The 20,024-nt window shown below is 30.0% G+C and overlaps 2 protein-coding genes across 2 annotated transcripts; one reads left to right on the plus strand and one right to left on the minus strand.

Annotated features, from left to right (window-relative positions):
• Positions 1 to 7,786: 7,786 nt before the first annotated feature.
• LOC114164055 (probable transcriptional regulatory protein At2g25830) lies at positions 7,787 to 12,600 on the plus strand. The gene is made up of 6 exons (XM_028048530.1): positions 7,787 to 8,044; positions 8,345 to 8,406; positions 8,763 to 8,919; positions 9,566 to 9,843; positions 10,796 to 10,916; positions 12,202 to 12,600. The coding sequence occupies exons 1-6, from the start codon at positions 7,802 to 7,804 to the stop codon at positions 12,292 to 12,294; spliced, it is 954 nt and encodes a 317-aa protein (XP_027904331.1). The 5' UTR covers positions 7,787 to 7,801; the 3' UTR covers positions 12,295 to 12,600.
• Positions 12,601 to 13,149: 549 nt separating this feature from the next.
• Positions 13,150 to 16,222, minus strand: LOC114164054 (carotenoid cleavage dioxygenase 8 homolog B, chloroplastic). The gene is made up of 6 exons (XM_028048529.1): positions 15,849 to 16,222; positions 14,426 to 15,169; positions 14,138 to 14,331; positions 13,853 to 14,042; positions 13,657 to 13,759; positions 13,150 to 13,543 (listed from the first exon to the last, which is right to left on the minus strand). Exons 1-6 carry the CDS (start codon positions 16,161 to 16,163, stop codon positions 13,398 to 13,400), a joined length of 1,692 nt encoding a protein of 563 aa, XP_027904330.1. The 5' UTR covers positions 16,164 to 16,222; the 3' UTR covers positions 13,150 to 13,397.
• Positions 16,223 to 20,024: the final 3,802 nt, after the last annotated feature.

A 20,024-nucleotide genomic window follows, 5' to 3' on the forward strand; every position in this document is an offset into this window, starting at 1 on the left:
ATAACAATTTGTGATTCAATAAAACTATATATATACTATGAGTTTATTCTAGCAACAATTATATTATAATTTTATACTTTCATAAATATCTTTAGAAAATTTTATTAAAATTGAATGATAATAACAAATTATATAATAATTTATATTCTAGGTTCTTTTAAGATATAACTGAATATACTTTGCAAAGATCTTACGAGTTGCTATTTTCACGTGTTCCAACTTTAATCTTGTATTTTTAAACCAAAATGTCCTAGGTCAGCCTCTCCAAGACCGAGATGGGGTATACCGCAGAAGACATTCTAATGTTCAAGTTAGCCAAGTGAGTTAGATCATAATAAATGTTATAATAATGGAACACAATTAATTTATCTCGTGTAGTGTGTTATTTATATTGTGTTTATTTATCTCGATGAACCTAGTCCACGTACTTAATCACCTTAATTAACTTGCCTAATACGTACTATACTAATGCATTGTAGCCATTTATCTTAACTTAATCACAATTAACCTTGATATGGTCTTAACTAACATGTTATCGTGCTATTTGAGTATATTCACGTTGAGATCATTCCCGACTAGGTGGTTGAGATGTTTAAATAGTTTTATATAGATATAAAGTTTTGTATTTATAGTTTATGTAAATCAAATTTAGGTTTAATGTTGAACTTTTGGATCATGTTAATACTTCGGTTAGGTTACATTTTGTAAAACATGATTTGGATATCTTCCTAGACCATTTTGAATTTGAGTTGTTGGGTTTTAGATATGTTTTCTTAATTTTTTATTAGAATATGTCAGGTGGGTCACCAATTTATTGGGCCCACACTGATTTAATTTATAAAAATAAAATAGATATTTTTTTTATGGACTCCAAGCCTTTATCATGAGAGAAAATAGTATGAGAAGACAGAGAGACAAAAATTGTGAGTGCCTGGTAAGAAAAGAAAAGAAGTCATAAGAGAGAGTGAAAAAGAAGAAAAGAACAATCAATCTATCTTGTCCAGATAAACTATCTTGGAGAAAAGGTTTTTTCCTCATCTCATATGTTGGAGTTCCTTCTATTCTATTATTTATTCAAAGTACTCATTAAAGTTTGTTATCCACCTTGTTTATAAAGAGAATAATGCTATGTTGATAATTGGAATCTCTAATATAACTTGTGTTGTCGTATACCTATTAATTATTATTAATGAAAGAATTTTCTAATTTTTTCTGAACTATGGTCCTGTGAATTTTTCTTTTTATATCTTTCCAACAAAGTATATGTTTTTTTCGACTTGTTTTTGGACGTGCTATTAAAACTTCATTTGATTTAGTTAAGTGTTTTTTAAATTTTCTTTCATTTTAAATTTATTACAATTGAGTCACAAAGATATAAAATATTATTTTTTAATTAAAAACGTTACATAATAATAATTATATTTTAGATTCAAATTCATTTGTAGAAAACATCACTTCATCGTTACATAAAGATCATATATCAGTAGATAATCAATCCATTTCAAACATTGAGCACTCTAGAGTAACATATGAAAAAATTCTGCAAATAATATCCACACTTGTTACAAAGCAATTTTCGTATAGAATATTGTTGATAATTATCTATTACTATATTCATATATAAGAACATTATCTACAAATTATTTTCTATGTCTCGTTACCTACGGATCATCTCTATCTTATACATAAAATAATTTTTTGTATGTATTATTCCGTCGATAATTTTCCGTTTCACACGACATATGAATTTTGTTCGTAGAAAATTTTGATTTTTTTTAGTGTTAATATATAAACATGCAAAGCATATCACTTGTGTACTATCATCTTATCTAATAAAGCATGGCTATCACGAAAAAGCTTGAATTTAATTTTAAACCAATCGAGTATAAGTATATAGGTTTACTGTTAAAACATTTTGAAATGAATTTAGTTGATGGAAAGGAATCCTAAAAATAATCAAGAATTATAATAGAGGCAATTTTAATTATTCATTTAATGCAATGAGTACTTTTAGGAGTAAATTTAACTCATCCATATTTTTTAGAGATTATTTTAACATATATTTTAAAGACTAAATATCTACTAAAAATAATTAAAAGTGGTATTTTTCTTAAAAAAAAAACTGAGTTTGTTTCTTAAATTGTTGGGATTGCGTGTTCTTTTTGGTGTGGACTAGTGAGGCAAGAACGAGTTAAGAGAACTAGAAAGTCTAAAGGAACCATCATTGTAGCGTTAGCCAGCTGTTGCCTTTATCCTTTTTCTGCTACGTTCTTTCAGATTTATCAATTATTATTATTATTATTGTCATTGTTAATATTATTATTATTATTATTATTATAATGAGATAGTACAATTTATTAATTCAACATCAAACTATACATTATGTGTTACCGAGTCTAACAACAACACGAATCAAGGCTTTTATGATTGCTAATTCTGATTTTGCTTTTTTAGTTTCTTTTCATTAAATATCATTATACTGTTCCAAAATATATGTCTTTTTAAAAATAAATTTGTTTACCATTTATTAAACGTTAATCGTTTTGAAACATAATATATATATATATATATATATATATATATATATATATATATAATTTTTTTTTGAAAAAGCAATTTGAGCAAGGTAACCGATCCGATATCTAACTGAAGGCAAATTTGAAATAAACAAAGGATAGTAAGTTTATAAATATAATATACACGGTTTATGTAAAATTGGGGACATGGTTCGCTTAATTTTTAAAATTTCCAATCTTCTCAACAGATCCATCATTTAAAAAAAAAAAATCTTTTAGAGTAGAGTCAGGGTTCACTTAATTTAAATATTTTATTTTTTTGTTCTCAAAATTATATAAGCTAAAATTTACTACAGATTAGAATAACTATGGATACATAGGGGTGGAACACTCTACTACCAAATACTATAAAACATAGAACAGAATCCACATTGCATATACAGTAAGATCAATTTCAAAGAAAACCAAACAATTAATCATTGGGATTTTTTTAATAATAGAATTTATCTTAAAAAATAATCTGGAAACATTAATATTGCGTGTCTATGTTCTACATTAATGATAATGTGTGTTAATTTTCTATAATGAAAAATGAAGATATACTTACAAACGTATAACTTAATTTAAATAAAAATTTGATATACACATGATCAGTACATTATATTATATCTTGCTATAAATATCTGCATTAAATAATAATTTTTTGTTAAGATTATCATTTGGATTAATGCTATTCGCATCTTACAGTGGCCTTATACATTATTGATATTATAAGTTGAGTTAATAAAATTATAAAATTTTCTTTACACAAATTTAAGTATAAAATTAAAAGTAAAAACGGGGACAATGCGCATTTTTTAAGTCTTAAAACTTTGTTCTATATTTTTCGGATACAAACTTTTTATAATAGAATAAAAATATAATAGTTACTTTGATTGATTTCTTCAAAGTTAGGAAATGTTTTATTTAAAATATTTTCTAATTAATTTGATACTAAAAAACCACTATTGGTATATACTTTAGTTGTGTTTAGATAAAATATAGTTTGCAAAATTAATTGCATGTTTGAAATTTTCCGATCAAAAGTTGGTGAGATTCTAGCATGAACCATCACTATATTATTTGTTATGTGGAGATCTTATAATCTATAGGCACATTGATGATTATTACTATTTGATGTATAGGGTAATATTGTTTGATCCTAAAAAGTGATACGTCAAATTATCCAATGTCATTAGTTTGAATTTTTTAAAAATTATTTTCGATGCATCAATTTATATATTTTAAATTGGTTAAATCCAGTTATATATCTTAAAATACTAAATTGACCTTGTCTTTCAATGTGAAATTTTCAACACACTTCTCTCATGTCGAAATATATATATATATATATATATATATATATATATATATATATATATATATATATATATATATATATATCGTGAGTGACACTAAACATTATAATGGGTGGTGTGATAATGACACGATAATGGGTGAAACAATATACCCAAATAATATCAAATTTTGCTAGCATAATATCTAAACTAAGACTCTAGTACCATGTTAGGAAGTGGTTTATAAGCCTAACTCAATCTTATAAAATTGACTTGTAAGGTAAAATTGCATTTACTTATATACTCTAAATTAGTCTTATCTCTAATCGATTTGAGACTTCTAACATAAATATATTTTTAGTTCTTATATTTTGATGTGAAATTGGAATTCTTTGTCCCAAACTTTAATATAGTTTGATTCCCAAACTTTAAAAATAAATAGATATAGATAATTATATTAATCAAACTGTGTTAAATTTTTTTGACATGTTTCAGACTGACATTCGAGTTGTTTACATCATTAACACATTCCAACTCAAACATCAATTGAAACGTTGTTTCTATTTAATTAAAATGATTATAATCCATTCATTTTTTAAGTTTGAGTACCAAAATATATTAAAGTTTGCAACATAAACAAATTTCAATTTCGCGTCCAAATTAATGTAACTAAAAAAACATAAACAATTATTTTTTTTATTCAAAATTATACTACACTGATATCACACACATTGATTTAAGTTTTTACATGTATATACAAATTTCAAAGAAAAATTTATTAAAGAGAAGATTCTAAAACTCTCAGTTTTATGAGGTCTTCTTAAACAATCTTGACATTATTTTCATGATTTAACATTAAACATGGCAATTCAACCCCAGGAAAGAATGTAGCAAAGAAATTTTGGTATCCATGACAATTGTTACTAAGCTTTGAGAAATATAGCATTATTGAATAGCATATAGAAGTTCTTACATCTTAACTTTTTTGTTGAGATTGTATAAAAAAGTTAACACTTACTAACAATGTTAAAATTAGCTAATAACAAAAACAACTAACTATAGAAGTGAAGGTTTATTAAAATAAGAAGAAATTAACGGGATAAAGATATTTGAAGAAGAAGAAACAAGGAAGGAAAGTAACAGGTTAATTATAAGGTATAACCCGGACAACGTGCGAAGGAAGAAACACACGTACAGTTTTATAGAGACAGCCAAGCATCACATGGTATTTTTCAAAACTACCACAAGAACAAACCATACTATAATTCTAAGAAGATATTTGAAAAATCACGAGATGTCCATAAAATGTGCTGTTTAATTCTGGAAACACGTGGCTGGTTGGCTTCAACCTAATTTAATGGTTTCTTATCTCTTCCGAAGTTTACTCCTTAATTTGTCTGTGTAGGAATTTCTGAGAACGCCATGGTTATGATGATTATGAATAGAAAGAGGTGAATATGTTATTAATATTGCATAACTGGCATGAAATCTCGTTGGCCTTTTTTAACCACTGCATCATTGTTCTCTTCAATCATTCCAACCACCAGCTGCCAATCAACTTAAACATATTTATACATATTAATAATGTTTTGCTGTATTCCCCACCGTGGACCATGTTTTCAATATCAACTGCTTTATTTTCTGATAACTATGTAATAGACAAACCACACATGGTTTGTTGTAGGAAACAGGTCTGGTCTTTTTCTAAAACCACACATCACACATTTTTTTTCTCAACTTCATGTTAAGTTATTTTTACATTAAAATTTAAACTTGCATTTACATCTATTGTGTTTGTCTTATTAAGAGAACAAAGTACTGCAGATTTTAATAAATTACCCATTTGTAATATTGTGACACTTGTCCATATATGAGTTATTTTGTCTTTGACTTTCTTTCACGAGAAAACATTGATAAGTACAAGCAGAAGGCACACGTGAAGTTGTGGTGCAGACATCTCTTACTCGCCGCGACCAACCAATTTTGGGTAGCTTAGGTTTTCTGACTCAAAAAAAACTTCCAAGACTTCACAAAGACAAAAAATAAAAAAATAAAAAACATTTGAAGAAGTAGGAGAGTCTCTTTTTTCATTGAGAAAGACTTATATTTCCTTTTAAGAAAAACTTTTTTCTTTTCTGCAATGGTTTTAGATCATATACACGGAAGAAAAAACATTGAAATGGTGCAAAGAAGTTGAACTAACAATTTGAATGTGTTGTAATATTATAACATTGTTTTTGCATAATTGCATGATGAGATAAGATAAAAGTGAATAAGTTTCTGATTTGAGAGTTATGCATGTATATCGAGTGATTAAGATATTTAAACTCAATTCAAGCAAGATATTGTGTGTTTATTGAAATCTATCCTGAATGATAAGACTATGAGTAATTTTTATTTATTTATTTCACCTAACACTTACGAATAATTTAGTTCATTTTTATATATTCAAATTTATTCACTATAAATAGTAATTAAGTTAAATCTTATTAGAAATATATCTATCTTGGTAAAATACATTAAAAAAAGTATATGCAAAATATATTATATTAATTGGATGTAATACATCAAAGGTAAATTTTAACATAGTTTCAATACAAATTTCACTATTTTTAGTATTCAACATTTAATAAACACAAGTTCCCTTGTGATATATGTTTTGTGTGTAAAAAAAAAGGAAAAAAATAACTGTTTATTTGTGTTCCCTTTTTTATTAATTTTTTGCATATTAAACTAAACTTGTTACATCATATATTTATTCATACACAACAAAAGCAATTTTTGTTTAGTCCACAGAGAACACAGACATAATGAAGTGGAAGAAAAGAAAAGAAAAATAAAAAGGAAGAGAATGTTTTGTAAAGAACAAGAAAGTGAGACAGAAGAGAAGAGAGGATGAACAAATGGAGAATTCAAAGTAAACAAAAGTAAAATAAATTGAGGAGTGAGAAGTAAGAAAAGGGAGTTCAAAATAGTAAGGCCCAAAACTTATTCGCATATGAAAGGCCACAAAAAAATGGCTAAGTGGGTTGTTTGATTGGGATGGGCATGGATAATGGATAATGTTTTATGTTCCACACGTCCCCAATTATTAAAATTTACACATGCTTTTTATAAAAATGAATGCATGTTTGATAAGAAATTTCATAATTTTTAGCAAATATATTGAATTTTAATTGTTTTATTTCTAAATATATTTTTAAATTAATAATTAAAATTTATTTATTTTATTTAAACAGTGTAATTTAATTATCAGTAGATATACAATTTAAACATATTTAATAATTCAAAAATATTATTTAATGATGTAATTCAATTGATGTTGGTTAAAATTATTTATTGGACAGAGTTTATAAGAATTTTGTTGTTGATGTTGACATATTTCGATTGAAGTTAAGTAATATTTATTTAATTGACATTAATTATAGTTATTTTGGCTGATATTAATAAAAATTAATTTTCGATTTCGTATGTTAGGTTTTTTTAGGCTTTTTAATTAATATGTTGACTAAAAAGTTCTCTAATTGACACCATTAAATATCTCAATTAAAGTTTATCGAAATTTTCATTGTTTTGACATTAGAAAAAGTTTCTAATCAATTGAGGTCAACTGAAAAAAAAACCTAGATAGCATTTTGTGAAAAAAATTAGTGGTACCTATGTTAGTTATGAAAACCTTAATTAAGGTTAATAAAAATGACCTTAATCTATATAAAAAAAAAAAAATTCCTAAACCGTCTCAAACCAAAGATAACTTGTACCAATCTTAAATTAGAATCCCTAACTTACTTGAACCGAAAAATAATTCATTATCCATACTAATTTTTTTCTAACACTGATATAATTAATAGCTAACTATGAAAGAACTTTACTAATACTCTTAAACATACAAAGTCCATTGATATTATAAAACATTTAGTTAAAACATGGTAGTAATTAGTAATATAAATGGCGTTACCATGCGGGTGTGTATTCTACGAGGAATCAAATAAAGAGATGAGAGCGCTGCTTCAGCTTCAGGCTTTGACTACTCGCCTCTCACTTTCATCTTCCTCCTCCACCTTCTTTCGCGCCAAAACCTTGTGGTTGAATCCAAACAGAGCGTGCACTCAGAACTCCCAAGTGAGAAGGATATGGTTTTCCGCTCCTCTTTGTATGGGTCGCCGTTCCAGCAAAATTGCTGGGAGAAAGGTTTATGCATGCCACCTGTTTGATCAAATTTTTTTGCCCTTCATTTTCTCAACTAGTATCGGTATCTTCCTTCACAGTTAACTTATTTAAGGACATTACTCTTCTAGCTCTTTTTGTTGTAAATCAACGAGGTTATGCTCGTGTTTTAATTACTTCTTCCGTTATTTCTGAACAAGGGTCACTGTTACTATGTGGCTTTAAGTTGGGTCGCTGTCTTATACATACCCTTTTACCAATTATTTTGAATTTTAGAAATCTTCTGCTTCTGCAAGGATTGATTCTTATATAAGAAAATTACAGGAAGCCCAAGATGCGAAGAAGGCAAAACTGTACTCAAGGATCGGAAAGGAGGTTGTGTCTGCGTAAGTCCTTCATCAACTAACTCATTTTTTATGTTCTATCTGTTACATCACTGATATGATTGGTACTACCAAGTTATTTTAAGGTGGTACGGGTATTTAGTAAATTGACCTTCTGTTGCCCAGGATTTAATGACTTGAAAAAGTTAATGACCTTCTGTCTTTTTTCTTTTTTCTTTTTTCGGTTTTTCTTTACTTTACTGCAAGTGGTGTCTATTTTTCCTGAATTTGATCAGAATCTATTCTGTAATTTGTATTGGTTGGTTTGAACTAGAGGATTTTGTTACTGTCTTTTTTTTTTTTTCTTAATTGATTAAAGAACCACATTGTGGCATGACTTTCATCTTGTTGAATGACAGGGTAAAGAGAGGTGGTCCAAATGTAACATCCAATTCAGTTTTGGCGGCTGTACTTGAGAAAGCTAAGGAGCTTGATGTGCCTAAAGATATTGTTGAGCGCAATATCAAGAGAGCTTCTGAGAAAGGACAAGAGGCTTATCTTGAGAAAGTCTATGAGGTTGGTAGAAAACTACTCTTGATTTGATTGCCATGGGAAAGCAGATAATTCTGGGACTGGTAATTTTTTGGTCCAGTTTTGGGGTTAGGTGGTATATAGTATGCACCCATTCATGAGTTGTAATCAAGTATGTAATATATATTATTAAGCTTTATGTTGTTTGCTTAAGGACTGACTTGTTGCTTAACCTTAATGAGCGTGTTTATGTTGTATTTCAATATCAAGTTTTGTACTGATGAACTTCAAAGATGACGCTATCATGTTCTTAAGGCAAAGTAAAGAAACAAAATTCCATGTAGGCAGATGCATATGACGAATAACATTCAGTTTTAATTGCATTATGCTAGAGAGTTTGAGATGTTTAACATTTTTGGGGACACATTTTTGTATGCTATTACTTTTTACTCTGACTTTAGCTGTGAAATTTAAAAAAGTCAGGTGCGAGGGAAATTGGTGTCAATTAGGTAAATGAGTCTATATTCCTAGAAGGGGTCGGACCCTGCCCAGACGTGTGGGAAGGGGTCAGTTTTATGTTTGGACCCATCCTTGGGTCGAATACGTTCAACTCTACCATGGTGGATTACATTTTTTGGAATTTTGTTCTCGGAATGCTATTTTAACTCATCCTTCTATGTTTACCCTTCAGGTTTATGGTTATGGAGGAGTTAGTATGGTAGTTGAGGTATCGACTGATAAGGTACATCGTTCTGTGGCAAAGATACGAGAAGTGATAAAGGACTATGGAGGAAAGATGGCAGATTCTGGGTCTGTGACATTTAAGTTTAGACGTGTTAGGGTAGTAAATATTAAAGCTACTAATGCTGACAAAGATCAACTGCTTTCCATTGCTTTGGATGCTGGAGCTGAGGATGTAATTGAACCTCCAACTTATGAAGATGACACCGAAGAGGATAAGTCAGAAAGGTAATTCTCAGCTATTCTCTGTGTTTCTCAGTTACAATAAAATTTGTGGTCTTCATAGGGAAAGATGTGTGACATTTTCTTGGTCTTGGTGGGGGAAACTTGAAACCAGTGATAATGAGATCATCCATTTGACTCATCAAACCCTTTTTCTTCACCAATTATTGAAGAACACATTAGCTAGTTTGAGTAAAATAATTTCTTTACTATAACGTGGGTGAATTTGAAAGGCTGGTGGTAAAATCATAGATTGATATGCGTGATCAACAATTAATAATTCAGCATCCACGGATGGAACGCATTATCCAATACTGACTGCTCCAATGACAACTCAAGCGTTATAATACCTTCTTATTTTGAGTTATGAAATCTATGTATAACGATGGAAATTAATTATCTGCATTGAAACCCTAGTTTGTAATATTTAAAGCGAAGACATTGCAATAGCCTGATGTCATTTTCTGAATTCCATCTCCAGCAATTCTTGTCTTGTTAGAATTGGTATGAGAGAATGGAAATGCTGGCTTCCTATTTAAATGTTTTTGAAATAAAAGAAATTTTCAAATATTTAAATAGGTATTTATTATTCAAATTTTCTAAAATCTGGCAACCAAAATCAATATGAGAAATAGTTACAGTCTAACAAATATATTTATAAAAGTCACATTTTTTAGGAGTTATTGGATACAAGAGTATCAAATCTTTCATTCGTCTGAAATTGATTCACTGGGTAGATTTGCTTTACATATATAGGGTAAGCATTTCTTACAACATCACATGATCTTGTAATCTCTCACACTTAAGTTAGTCTTACTTGGTAGCTCTGATGGCTGTAATAATGGCTGAAATATGTTCGAGACTCTGCTGATCTGTTTGTTTACCCCTTCATAACAAGAAGAGTAGAGCATAAAATTGAAGCTTGCCAACTAGAGTTCATTTTATTTCATTTTGTCAGGTATTATAAAATTGTAGGTTCTTCAGAGAACTATTCATCTATATTATCTAAGCTGCGAGAAGAGGGCATAGATTTTGAGCCTGATAATGGTTCTGAGCTTCTTCCAGATACCGCGGTTGAGGTTTGTCTACTGGCTTTTGCATGTGTCTTTTCATTTATCTTTTGGACTCATAGTATAACAAAGAATTCTGAAGGTGTAAGTTTAATTTTTGATTCAGTAATATGCAATTTCTAAAATGGGTTTGGGAGGTGTTACTTTTTCCTGATTCATTGTCCTGTTCTTCTCTGTATTGCATTTTTACAATTATGCATTTGCAGACAAACTATTCTGGAGAGTGTCACTAGTGTTTCTATCACTAATTTTCCACTTATTCATGTTATAAACCATTCCTATTATGTTTGGATCTGGCTTTTGTAAAGTAAGCAAAGGCACAGTAAATGATTTCAGTCATTGATGAGAAAATCAACTTTCATATTTGAAACATGCATAATATGTTCTGCATGTATGTATGGATACACAACGTTGATAGTTGATTTTGTCATCAATGATTGAGATTTTACTTGACTTGCCCTCTAAAATGAATTACTGACTTTGGAGGGTGTCAGATCCATTATGTTTATCTAACTCTTCGTTTTATAAGATTACATACAAGTAAAAATCGAAGAGGATTTTTTAAATTCTTTACGTTCGTCTCTCCCATCCCACTTTTGTTTTCTTTGTCCAGGTGAGGTGAGAATTTTTATTTTAATAAATTCCTTTCCCTTTAATTTTGTTTCTAATTCTGAATCTAAATGTAGGATTGCTGGGGTGCATTCTTGAGTTGAAATGCTTTCTTGAATTGAAAATTATTAGCTAAATGGTTGCCAAAGTTTCATGCTGTGAGAATTTCAGAGCTTAATTGGCGTGTGTAATTAGCTACTAATGAACTAAGCAATTTGGGGGAGTACATGATTCTGTTCTATCATATTCTTTAATTACACACGTAAATGTATGATGCTAATTACTAGCATTACTTGACTCCATGAATTCCAAAGTTATTTTTTGTGTTGCATCTTTCTTTGTTCACGTTTATTAGTTTTCTACAATTGAATTCCATTCTTCAAGGCTGTAGAAATCTGCATTCTCATTCTTTTCTGCATAAGTTATATAATTCAATGCTTGTAGCTTTGAACTCTTGTTGCAAATAGACAAATCTATAGGGAATTAAATGCAGCTCAAACCCTCTACATACTTTATTTATAAGGATTGAGCAGGTCTTTGTTGTATATTGATGACGATTATAATGGTATTTAACGTCTGCATTCTATTATTTTTCTAAATAAAAAGAGGGATTGTCCTTAACTTCTTTTTAATTAGAAAACCTTGGATTGGGTAAAACCTGAGTCAGTTACACTTGATTTTTCAGGTAGACGATGAGGCTATGGACTTGAACAAGCAACTTATGAGCAAATTACTTGAGCTTGATGATGTTGATGCTGTTTATACTGACCAGAAATAATTATTTTTATATGTTTAAAAGCTCTTCACCAGACAACTCAAGGTTCTCTTGGACACTGGAAGCTCCCATCACAAAATGTACCTGGTTTATTCACAAAATGAAAATAGGTTACAAAATTTATTGGGGATTTCTCTGGTGAATAATTTGTTGATCTGACTGTTTAATCCGATTCCCCTTTTTTTAGAGGACGGCCAGATGCTTGCTTTCTGGAGAGTATTTTTCAAAGATGAGGATGTTTGAATCATGTACTGTCTTATATTATAAACTGACAAAGTTTAATAATAATAAAACAAAATAAATCTAGATTCCTTATGGTTGGGTACGTTGATCCCGCAGAAATTTCATTGCACCCATCTACAATTTATATATGTTCGTATATAATTGGTCTTATTACGTAGGATGAAGATAGTCGAGTGAACTGGTTTTTCACTCCTTTTTCTAATATTCATTTTTGCATGTGAACCCAGAACCTGAGATATGCTGCTTAGAAAATTTCAAGATGCATTTTTATACTAGAACAACCAAAATAAGCACTGACGTGAGATAAGATAGACCACACAGAAGAGTTGTTTGTAGTTGATAATTATAAATGATTCAATGGGTCGCACTCTGGATCTTTCTTTGAGATGTCTAAAATGTGCAAGAGCCAATGCCAAAGTGGCCCATCATGAATCTGAGCTTCATGTTTGAGGCATGTCTTATCCTAGTACAAAAAACTAGTTTATAACATCTGAAAAATGCTCTGATCAACCGAACGTGGCCACATGATGGTGCAACACATATTTCTAACAATACTCTGACTTTAATAATACACTGTTGCATTGGGTAAGGATTAAGGATTGGTAGTTGGAGAACTGAGAAAAAAAATGAGATTACTCATTGATATAAACATGCAGTACAATGTACAAAATGCTGAGGGGAAGAGGACGAATCCATAATTGCGACCTTATCATACACATACAATAATATTACACGCTTAAGGACGAATATCCCTTGTACCCAGTATACTTGCATAATATATTGTATAGGTGTAGTGCTTCCAAGCAGTTGCGTCATTTTCTCTGACCAGATTTTATATTACTACACAATATTCAGTGATACTGTTACTCTTTTGGAACCCAGCACCCATGCAACCCATATGGAAGTCCATAAGGGAACTTGGCCCTAGCAATCTCTTCAAAACTGGAACCATCTAACAGCAACGCATACCCTTCTCCATTTTTCTCACTGACAATGGAGATTACCACGCCTACCATTTCAGAAAAAGACAGGTTAGAATGAAGCTGCTGGAGAATTGTAATAAAGAACAAAGAACAGGATGAAAAGGAACGCATGCATGCTTGAATTAAAGGAGCTTCTAACCATCATCTTCCTCTGTTGCTCCTGGTCGTGCCACAAAGAATGGTTCTGAGGGCACGGCACCTTCTTCATGCCAGTTCGTAGCCTTTTTCAACTCTAAATCAAGCTGCATAATATTCCATATCAAAGCACATTCAACTAAATATATATATGTCCGGAACCATAGATAAGTTTGAAAGACTCAAATATTAAGTCAAACCTTGGTGAGTGTGTTGGGAAAGTTACAAGGTCGCCGAGCTCCACAAGCATACGCATATCTGTATTTCTTCCCTAGATGATTACGGTTTATGCTGCACATGTCCATGCCTTTCCCATGTTCATTTGGGTCCAATGCTGCATCTAGTGTTCCATATGAACTTCCATCCAGTGGTATTCTGAACCGTCCAACCCTGTTAATTAATCAATGTTAAGTAAACCATAAGTCACTCGTATGCATTATGATCTTTCCGTAATCTAAAGGCTAAGATATCCATATATCAATCACCTAGCATCGGGTAGAACATCTTCACCATTAAAAGAACGAAGGTTCTGTAACCTAAGCCTATCAAGAATGGTAGGATCCGAATTATGCTCACAGCAGTCCGCAATAATGGCCGTCACCCTCCCATCTTCGTCTTCTTCCTCATACGCATTAATGAAATGGAAAGTAACAAACAGAGGCACTTCCACACTTGCCACCTTCAAAATCAAACACAGAGAATCAATCATTGATAAAGTGCATAACATGGAAGATCAAAACAAATACACAGAGATGAGCAATTAACTAGCTTACAATATTTCCACTGGTCTTGCACATAACATGCATAAAAGCTTTAGACTGGGGGTGCCACTCAAACTTGTACAAAGGAGTAGGTTCAGCCTTGAGCAGATTCTGAGCACAGTACCTCAACGGCATTTCGGGTACAAGAACATAGTGTTGGGTGACAGGAAAAGAGTGTACCCAACCGGGTGAAGGCCCGCCCCGGCAATTGACCCGACCAATGACCCTCCTCTCATTGGTGCCTGGCTCCATCCTCACCACAAGGTACCCTGCTCTCACCAAATCCGGCAACAACGTCACAAACTCCGTATCCGTCACAACGGGGTGCGCAGAGTGAATCAGACCCCCCAACGAGTCACTGTACTCGAACTTCCCCACCGTTTCTAGAGTCTCGGGGTCAATCACAATCGACCCCTTCTGCGTCTCCGTCAGACACACCACCCTCCCGTCGCCAAGCCTCACCACGCCGGTGTTCGCGTTGTCCGTCAGCGACGCGCCGGAGAACAGGCTCGCCAGCTCCCCCACATACGCCAGGAAATTCGCCGCCTTTGGCACTTCCGAAAACTCCCGGTAGCATATCTTCTGGTTCTTCTTCGCCGCTCGGTACGCCTCCGATTCAAGTTGACGGTGGCCGGCGAATAACCGGCCGTCCTGGATTCGGAGCTTCACCACCGTAGCGTAACCGTCGAAGAGGTGGCGGAAGTTGTAGTCTCCTATGTGCCACATCCCAGGCCCATTCCTCAGGTACGTTCCATTCTGCATGTAATCATTCATATTTATTTACTATTATAAGGTCAAGAACCATTGTCCAAGTAACACAAACAAACGAAAACACCACTGTTTTTCTTACTATGTACTCGATATTCCTATTATTTTGATTATATGTAGTCAACAAAATGACGTTTGCGTATAAGTATCATGGAATATACCAACCACTAATGATGAGGACACATATTCAAAGATCCTTTGATGTTGTATTAATTATTTGTTTATATGAGTTTGCGTGTTTATAGTCAGAGGTTATTAAAAAAAAAAAAGAAAAATTCAAAACCTATTGACACAGACTTTTTATTATTTTAATGTGTTTGCTTTTAATTAACTATAATATATTCTTTTATTGGTTTTTCATTCTCTGACGTTATACTGGTGTATATGACCAACAAACCTAGACTAAGCCTGTGATCAAATCGATACTATTGCTTCATTAATTATTATTGTTTTTGTAGCTTACAATGGAGTACTGTGCTGTGTCTCTGCTGGAGAGAAAAAAAATAAGTTTGTTCACTTTGCTTTTCTACTGTTATGGTAACTCGTGTTTCATAAGTTTAAGTTACATCTTAGTACTTTAAAACTATGCAGAAACTATGCAGAAAGACATGGATATTGGGTAATTTTATTTGAGGTGAAGAAGAGAATGAAGTATATGAAGTGTTACCAGCCATGGTTGTATTTGCCCTTCAACTTGTAACTCTCCCTCCCACCTCTCCTGCGGGACACTAGTCCATGCAACATGGTGGTGGCCGGCGGTGGTTTCTGAGCGGTGTTCCTCCGGTGTTGGTGGGGTAATCATGGGTAATGAAGGACTTGCAACATTTGCAACGGTTAAGTCTCGGAGATTGCGTTGGCCTTTATTGATGATGAGTTTATTTGGAGGTAAAAGATGATTGTTACGATGAGAGATGGGAGGAAGAAAGATAGTTGGGGAAGAAGTGGGGTTTGTGAGTGAAGAAGGCATGGTTGTGAAAGCCATGGAAATGGAAAAAAAGAAGAAAATTGAAGGTGTGTGTGTGTTTGGTTTTTGTGAGTGAGAAGAAATGATGCATATTTATAGGACGGTATTGAGAGATGATTTGTGAAGATGAAAATTGGTGTATGGGAATCTTGGATTGGTGGAATTCCTTTTCACTACGGGACAGGCTTTGGTTTTTCTTCAGTCCTTACTTTCATACATTAAGTTATACGTATTTTCATGGATTCGACAAGTATATCAAGACACAAACCTTAATATATTATAAACTACTTTACAATTTTTAACTATATATATGCTGGAAAGTTTGCAACCGGTTTATTTATTTTTAATTAATCTCACTTACACAACTAGTTACGTGTCATTTTGGTCCTCCGAGGTTAATAATTAAATTTTTCAGCATTTTTTAAATAAGAAATACCACTAAAAGAAAGCAATTTTATTAACTCTTTTTTTTTTTTAAATCCTCAAATTCTCACGTTCAAAATCTGTACAAAGTGAGTTAATTAAGCTCTCGTTTATTTTATGTCTCAGATTTATCATAAAATACCAAGAATATATTCGACAGTAGAATTTTAAGAATTTAGGAAGAAAAAAAGTGATAAAAGGGTCAAATTTGTTAAATTTTAAAAAATAATGACTAACGTATTTTTAGAATTCTAAAAAGATGCAAAAGTACTCTTTCAAGCTTCGACCACTCGTGATCAATCAATGTTTCCTAAACGCAGATTCAAGGATGTCAATTAATTGGATAAAAAAAATCGAAGAACCAAAATCACACAAATTATAGGAATACAAAATAGTTAAAATTGTGTAATTTAAATATTATAAATAAAACAATATTTTTATTTTATTTTTACCTAGGTATATTTAAAATAAATTGAATTAGTCAAGATTTACCGTGAAGCTTAAATATAAAAGATAAAAAAAAAAAAAGGTATTCTTTAAATACGAAATCTTCTAAAGAATATAAATCCTTTTTTGGAGATTGAACTAATTCACCGATATGAGTTGCGTCACATAAATAGTTAAGAAATTAATTTCTTAAACTTTAATTACAATTATCGTTTTTAATAATAAAATTAATTTATAGTTGAGGGACCTTTCCCCCAATTAGTTTCTTCCTCATAAAAAATGGTGATCCAAATTTGTTCTTAGACTATTCATGTAGTTGAATCGATTAAACACTGTATTCCAGAAATATAAGCCATTTGAGTTAGTTCATAGCCGAATAATTATTCTCTAATAAGCTTATTCGATAAAAATGAATGTGTTTTGTTAAAAAAAATTAACTTCACCAGTTTATAATATATATATATATATATATATATATATATATATATATATATATATATATATATATATATATATATATTAAAAGACTACCAATAACATTCAAAACTTACAGAGAATCTTTTATTATCCAAAATATTTTAATATATTTTCGATTTCCATATTACACAATTTACTTTAATTAATATCTACTATTTTTAATTATTAGAAAAATATTGTATTTTTATATGAAAATTGTAAGAGTTTAAAATTAACTAAAATGGTAAAATATATATACACACACTGGCTGATTATGTAAGGGTAGGCATGACCCTCCCAAATATTTTTGAATTATTTTTCATATTATGTATATATTTTTAAATTTTTTGAAAAGTTTTAAATTATAGGTATTATATTTTAAAATTTGATGAAAATTAAATTGTATGTCTTTTTATTTTTTTTATAAAGCACACTATTTAATGTTCACAAATAATAAAACATAAAATCAAATAAAATAAAGAATAAAGGTTTAATTAATTTTTTAATCTCTGTTTTCGTTCAAAAATGTCTAATTGCGACTTAAAAATCGGGATCGAATTGAGACTAAAACAACTAGAGGGGACCTACTTGACATTTTTAGAAACAAGAACAAAAAAAAATAATTAAACCAAATATTTATTAATATATTTTTTATTTTCTTTTATATTGTCTTTTTTTAGTTTTTCTCACAACTGTACTCATCTCTCACCCTCATATTTTTCTTTTTATTTTTTAAGGAAAAAGGAAGTTAGACACAAACTAATTATTTTTACTTTCATTTGTCATTTGTTCTTTCTTGAAGAAAAAAAAAAGATAACTCTCTTCTCTCACTTGATAATGAAATTTTTGTTTAATAATTATTAACATTATTTTTTCTCTCACGAGTATTTGTATTTTCATATTCATTTTTTATGAATATAGAAGAAAAAAATAATATATTATATATTTTTTTATAACCAATTTTTAATTGCGACTTGACTATAATATATTTTCCTTTTAATAATTATATCTCTCAATTTTTGATTAGATTATGATAAATTATTTTTTAATATTATTTAAAAAAATATTGAAAAGAAAGTATATTGATGAAGAATAAGATAATAAATTCATTTTTTAAGAGTGATAAACGAGAAGTTATAGATAAGATGAAAACAAGATATATTTTACCTCACACTTTTTGAAACATTATACTAATTATTCAATTTATTAATCAAATAATTATATTATTTTTGTTCGTCTAAAATTTTTGGTAAAATCCACCGATATATATATATATATATATATATATATATATATAAAGTTAGATTAAGAACATCGAATTCATAGATTTTACGATAAAATAATTTAATATGAGCCCTAGCTAATGGGTATTATTTTTTTCAACATAGTCTATGCCTAAGACATCAACATTTGAAGTCGAGAAAAAGGATATAATCTAGTTTTTAAATACATTGAGGTAATAATTGGATTATAGTATATTAGGGCATTTATATAATAAAAGTTATACTTAGTGCAATGATAAGTTGATATTTTTTATTTATGAATATTTTATATAAGATATTTAATACCATTTTCACCATAAAATTATAATTTTAATATTAATGTATCTAAATTTTTTATATATCACTCCACATTCTTATTTAAGAATATATGACTTTTAATTCATACTTTAAGTTTAAATGTAAATATTATTGAAGTATACTTATTTAACGACCAAAAGTCATAGAAAAGAAAAACTCTTTGATTTCAATAATTTTTGTTTTTGAAAGAAAAGTAATTATATGATCTTAAAGTGATGTAACATAATAGAACTTATTAGAAAAAAATGTGACTCGTATTAAAAATATGAAATATAGATGTTTTTAATTTATACTATTAATGTATGATGCTTTCTAAATTTTGTAAACTCTTGTGAGACTTGTATCTTTTTTCCTTTTTTTACTTTGTATATGTAGCACTATTATGCATTATGTGCAAATAATAGAAGATGAGGTAGTTATAATTTGAGTTAATTCATTTCTACAAACCAACTTTTAAGATAATGAAGGTACTTTTATTTATAAGTTGTATTTTCAAATTTTATCTACAACTATATGACATGTAAATTTTCCTTAACACCGGACAAAACAAATTATATCATATTGCACTATATAAAATTGCACTAAATTAAAAATAGTTCACAAGAACTAAATTGAACTAAAAAATAGTTTAGATGAACTAAACTAAACTATTTTTTTTTTCTAAAAAACTAAAATGAACTGTACTATAATATAAATTGAACTTAACTATTTTAAATCGAACTGTTTTTCGAATTGCACTATTTTTGAACCAAAACTACATTATTTTTGAATTGAACTACACTACATTGTTTTGAACTACACTATAATACCACGGGTTTGAGTCAGATTGAGTTGAGAAAAATTTAGTTTTTTCAAAAATGGGTTGAACTCAACCCGACTCATTTAACCCACGGGTTCGAGTCGGGTTGAAGGTGAGTTGACCTAATTAACCCATCATTTTTTTTTTTACAATTTTTTTTATAATTACTTACTA

Source organism: Vigna unguiculata, chromosome 9, assembly GCF_004118075.2.
Source record: "Vigna unguiculata cultivar IT97K-499-35 chromosome 9, ASM411807v1, whole genome shotgun sequence".
In the NCBI taxonomy this organism is placed as follows: domain Eukaryota; kingdom Viridiplantae; phylum Streptophyta; class Magnoliopsida; order Fabales; family Fabaceae; genus Vigna; species Vigna unguiculata.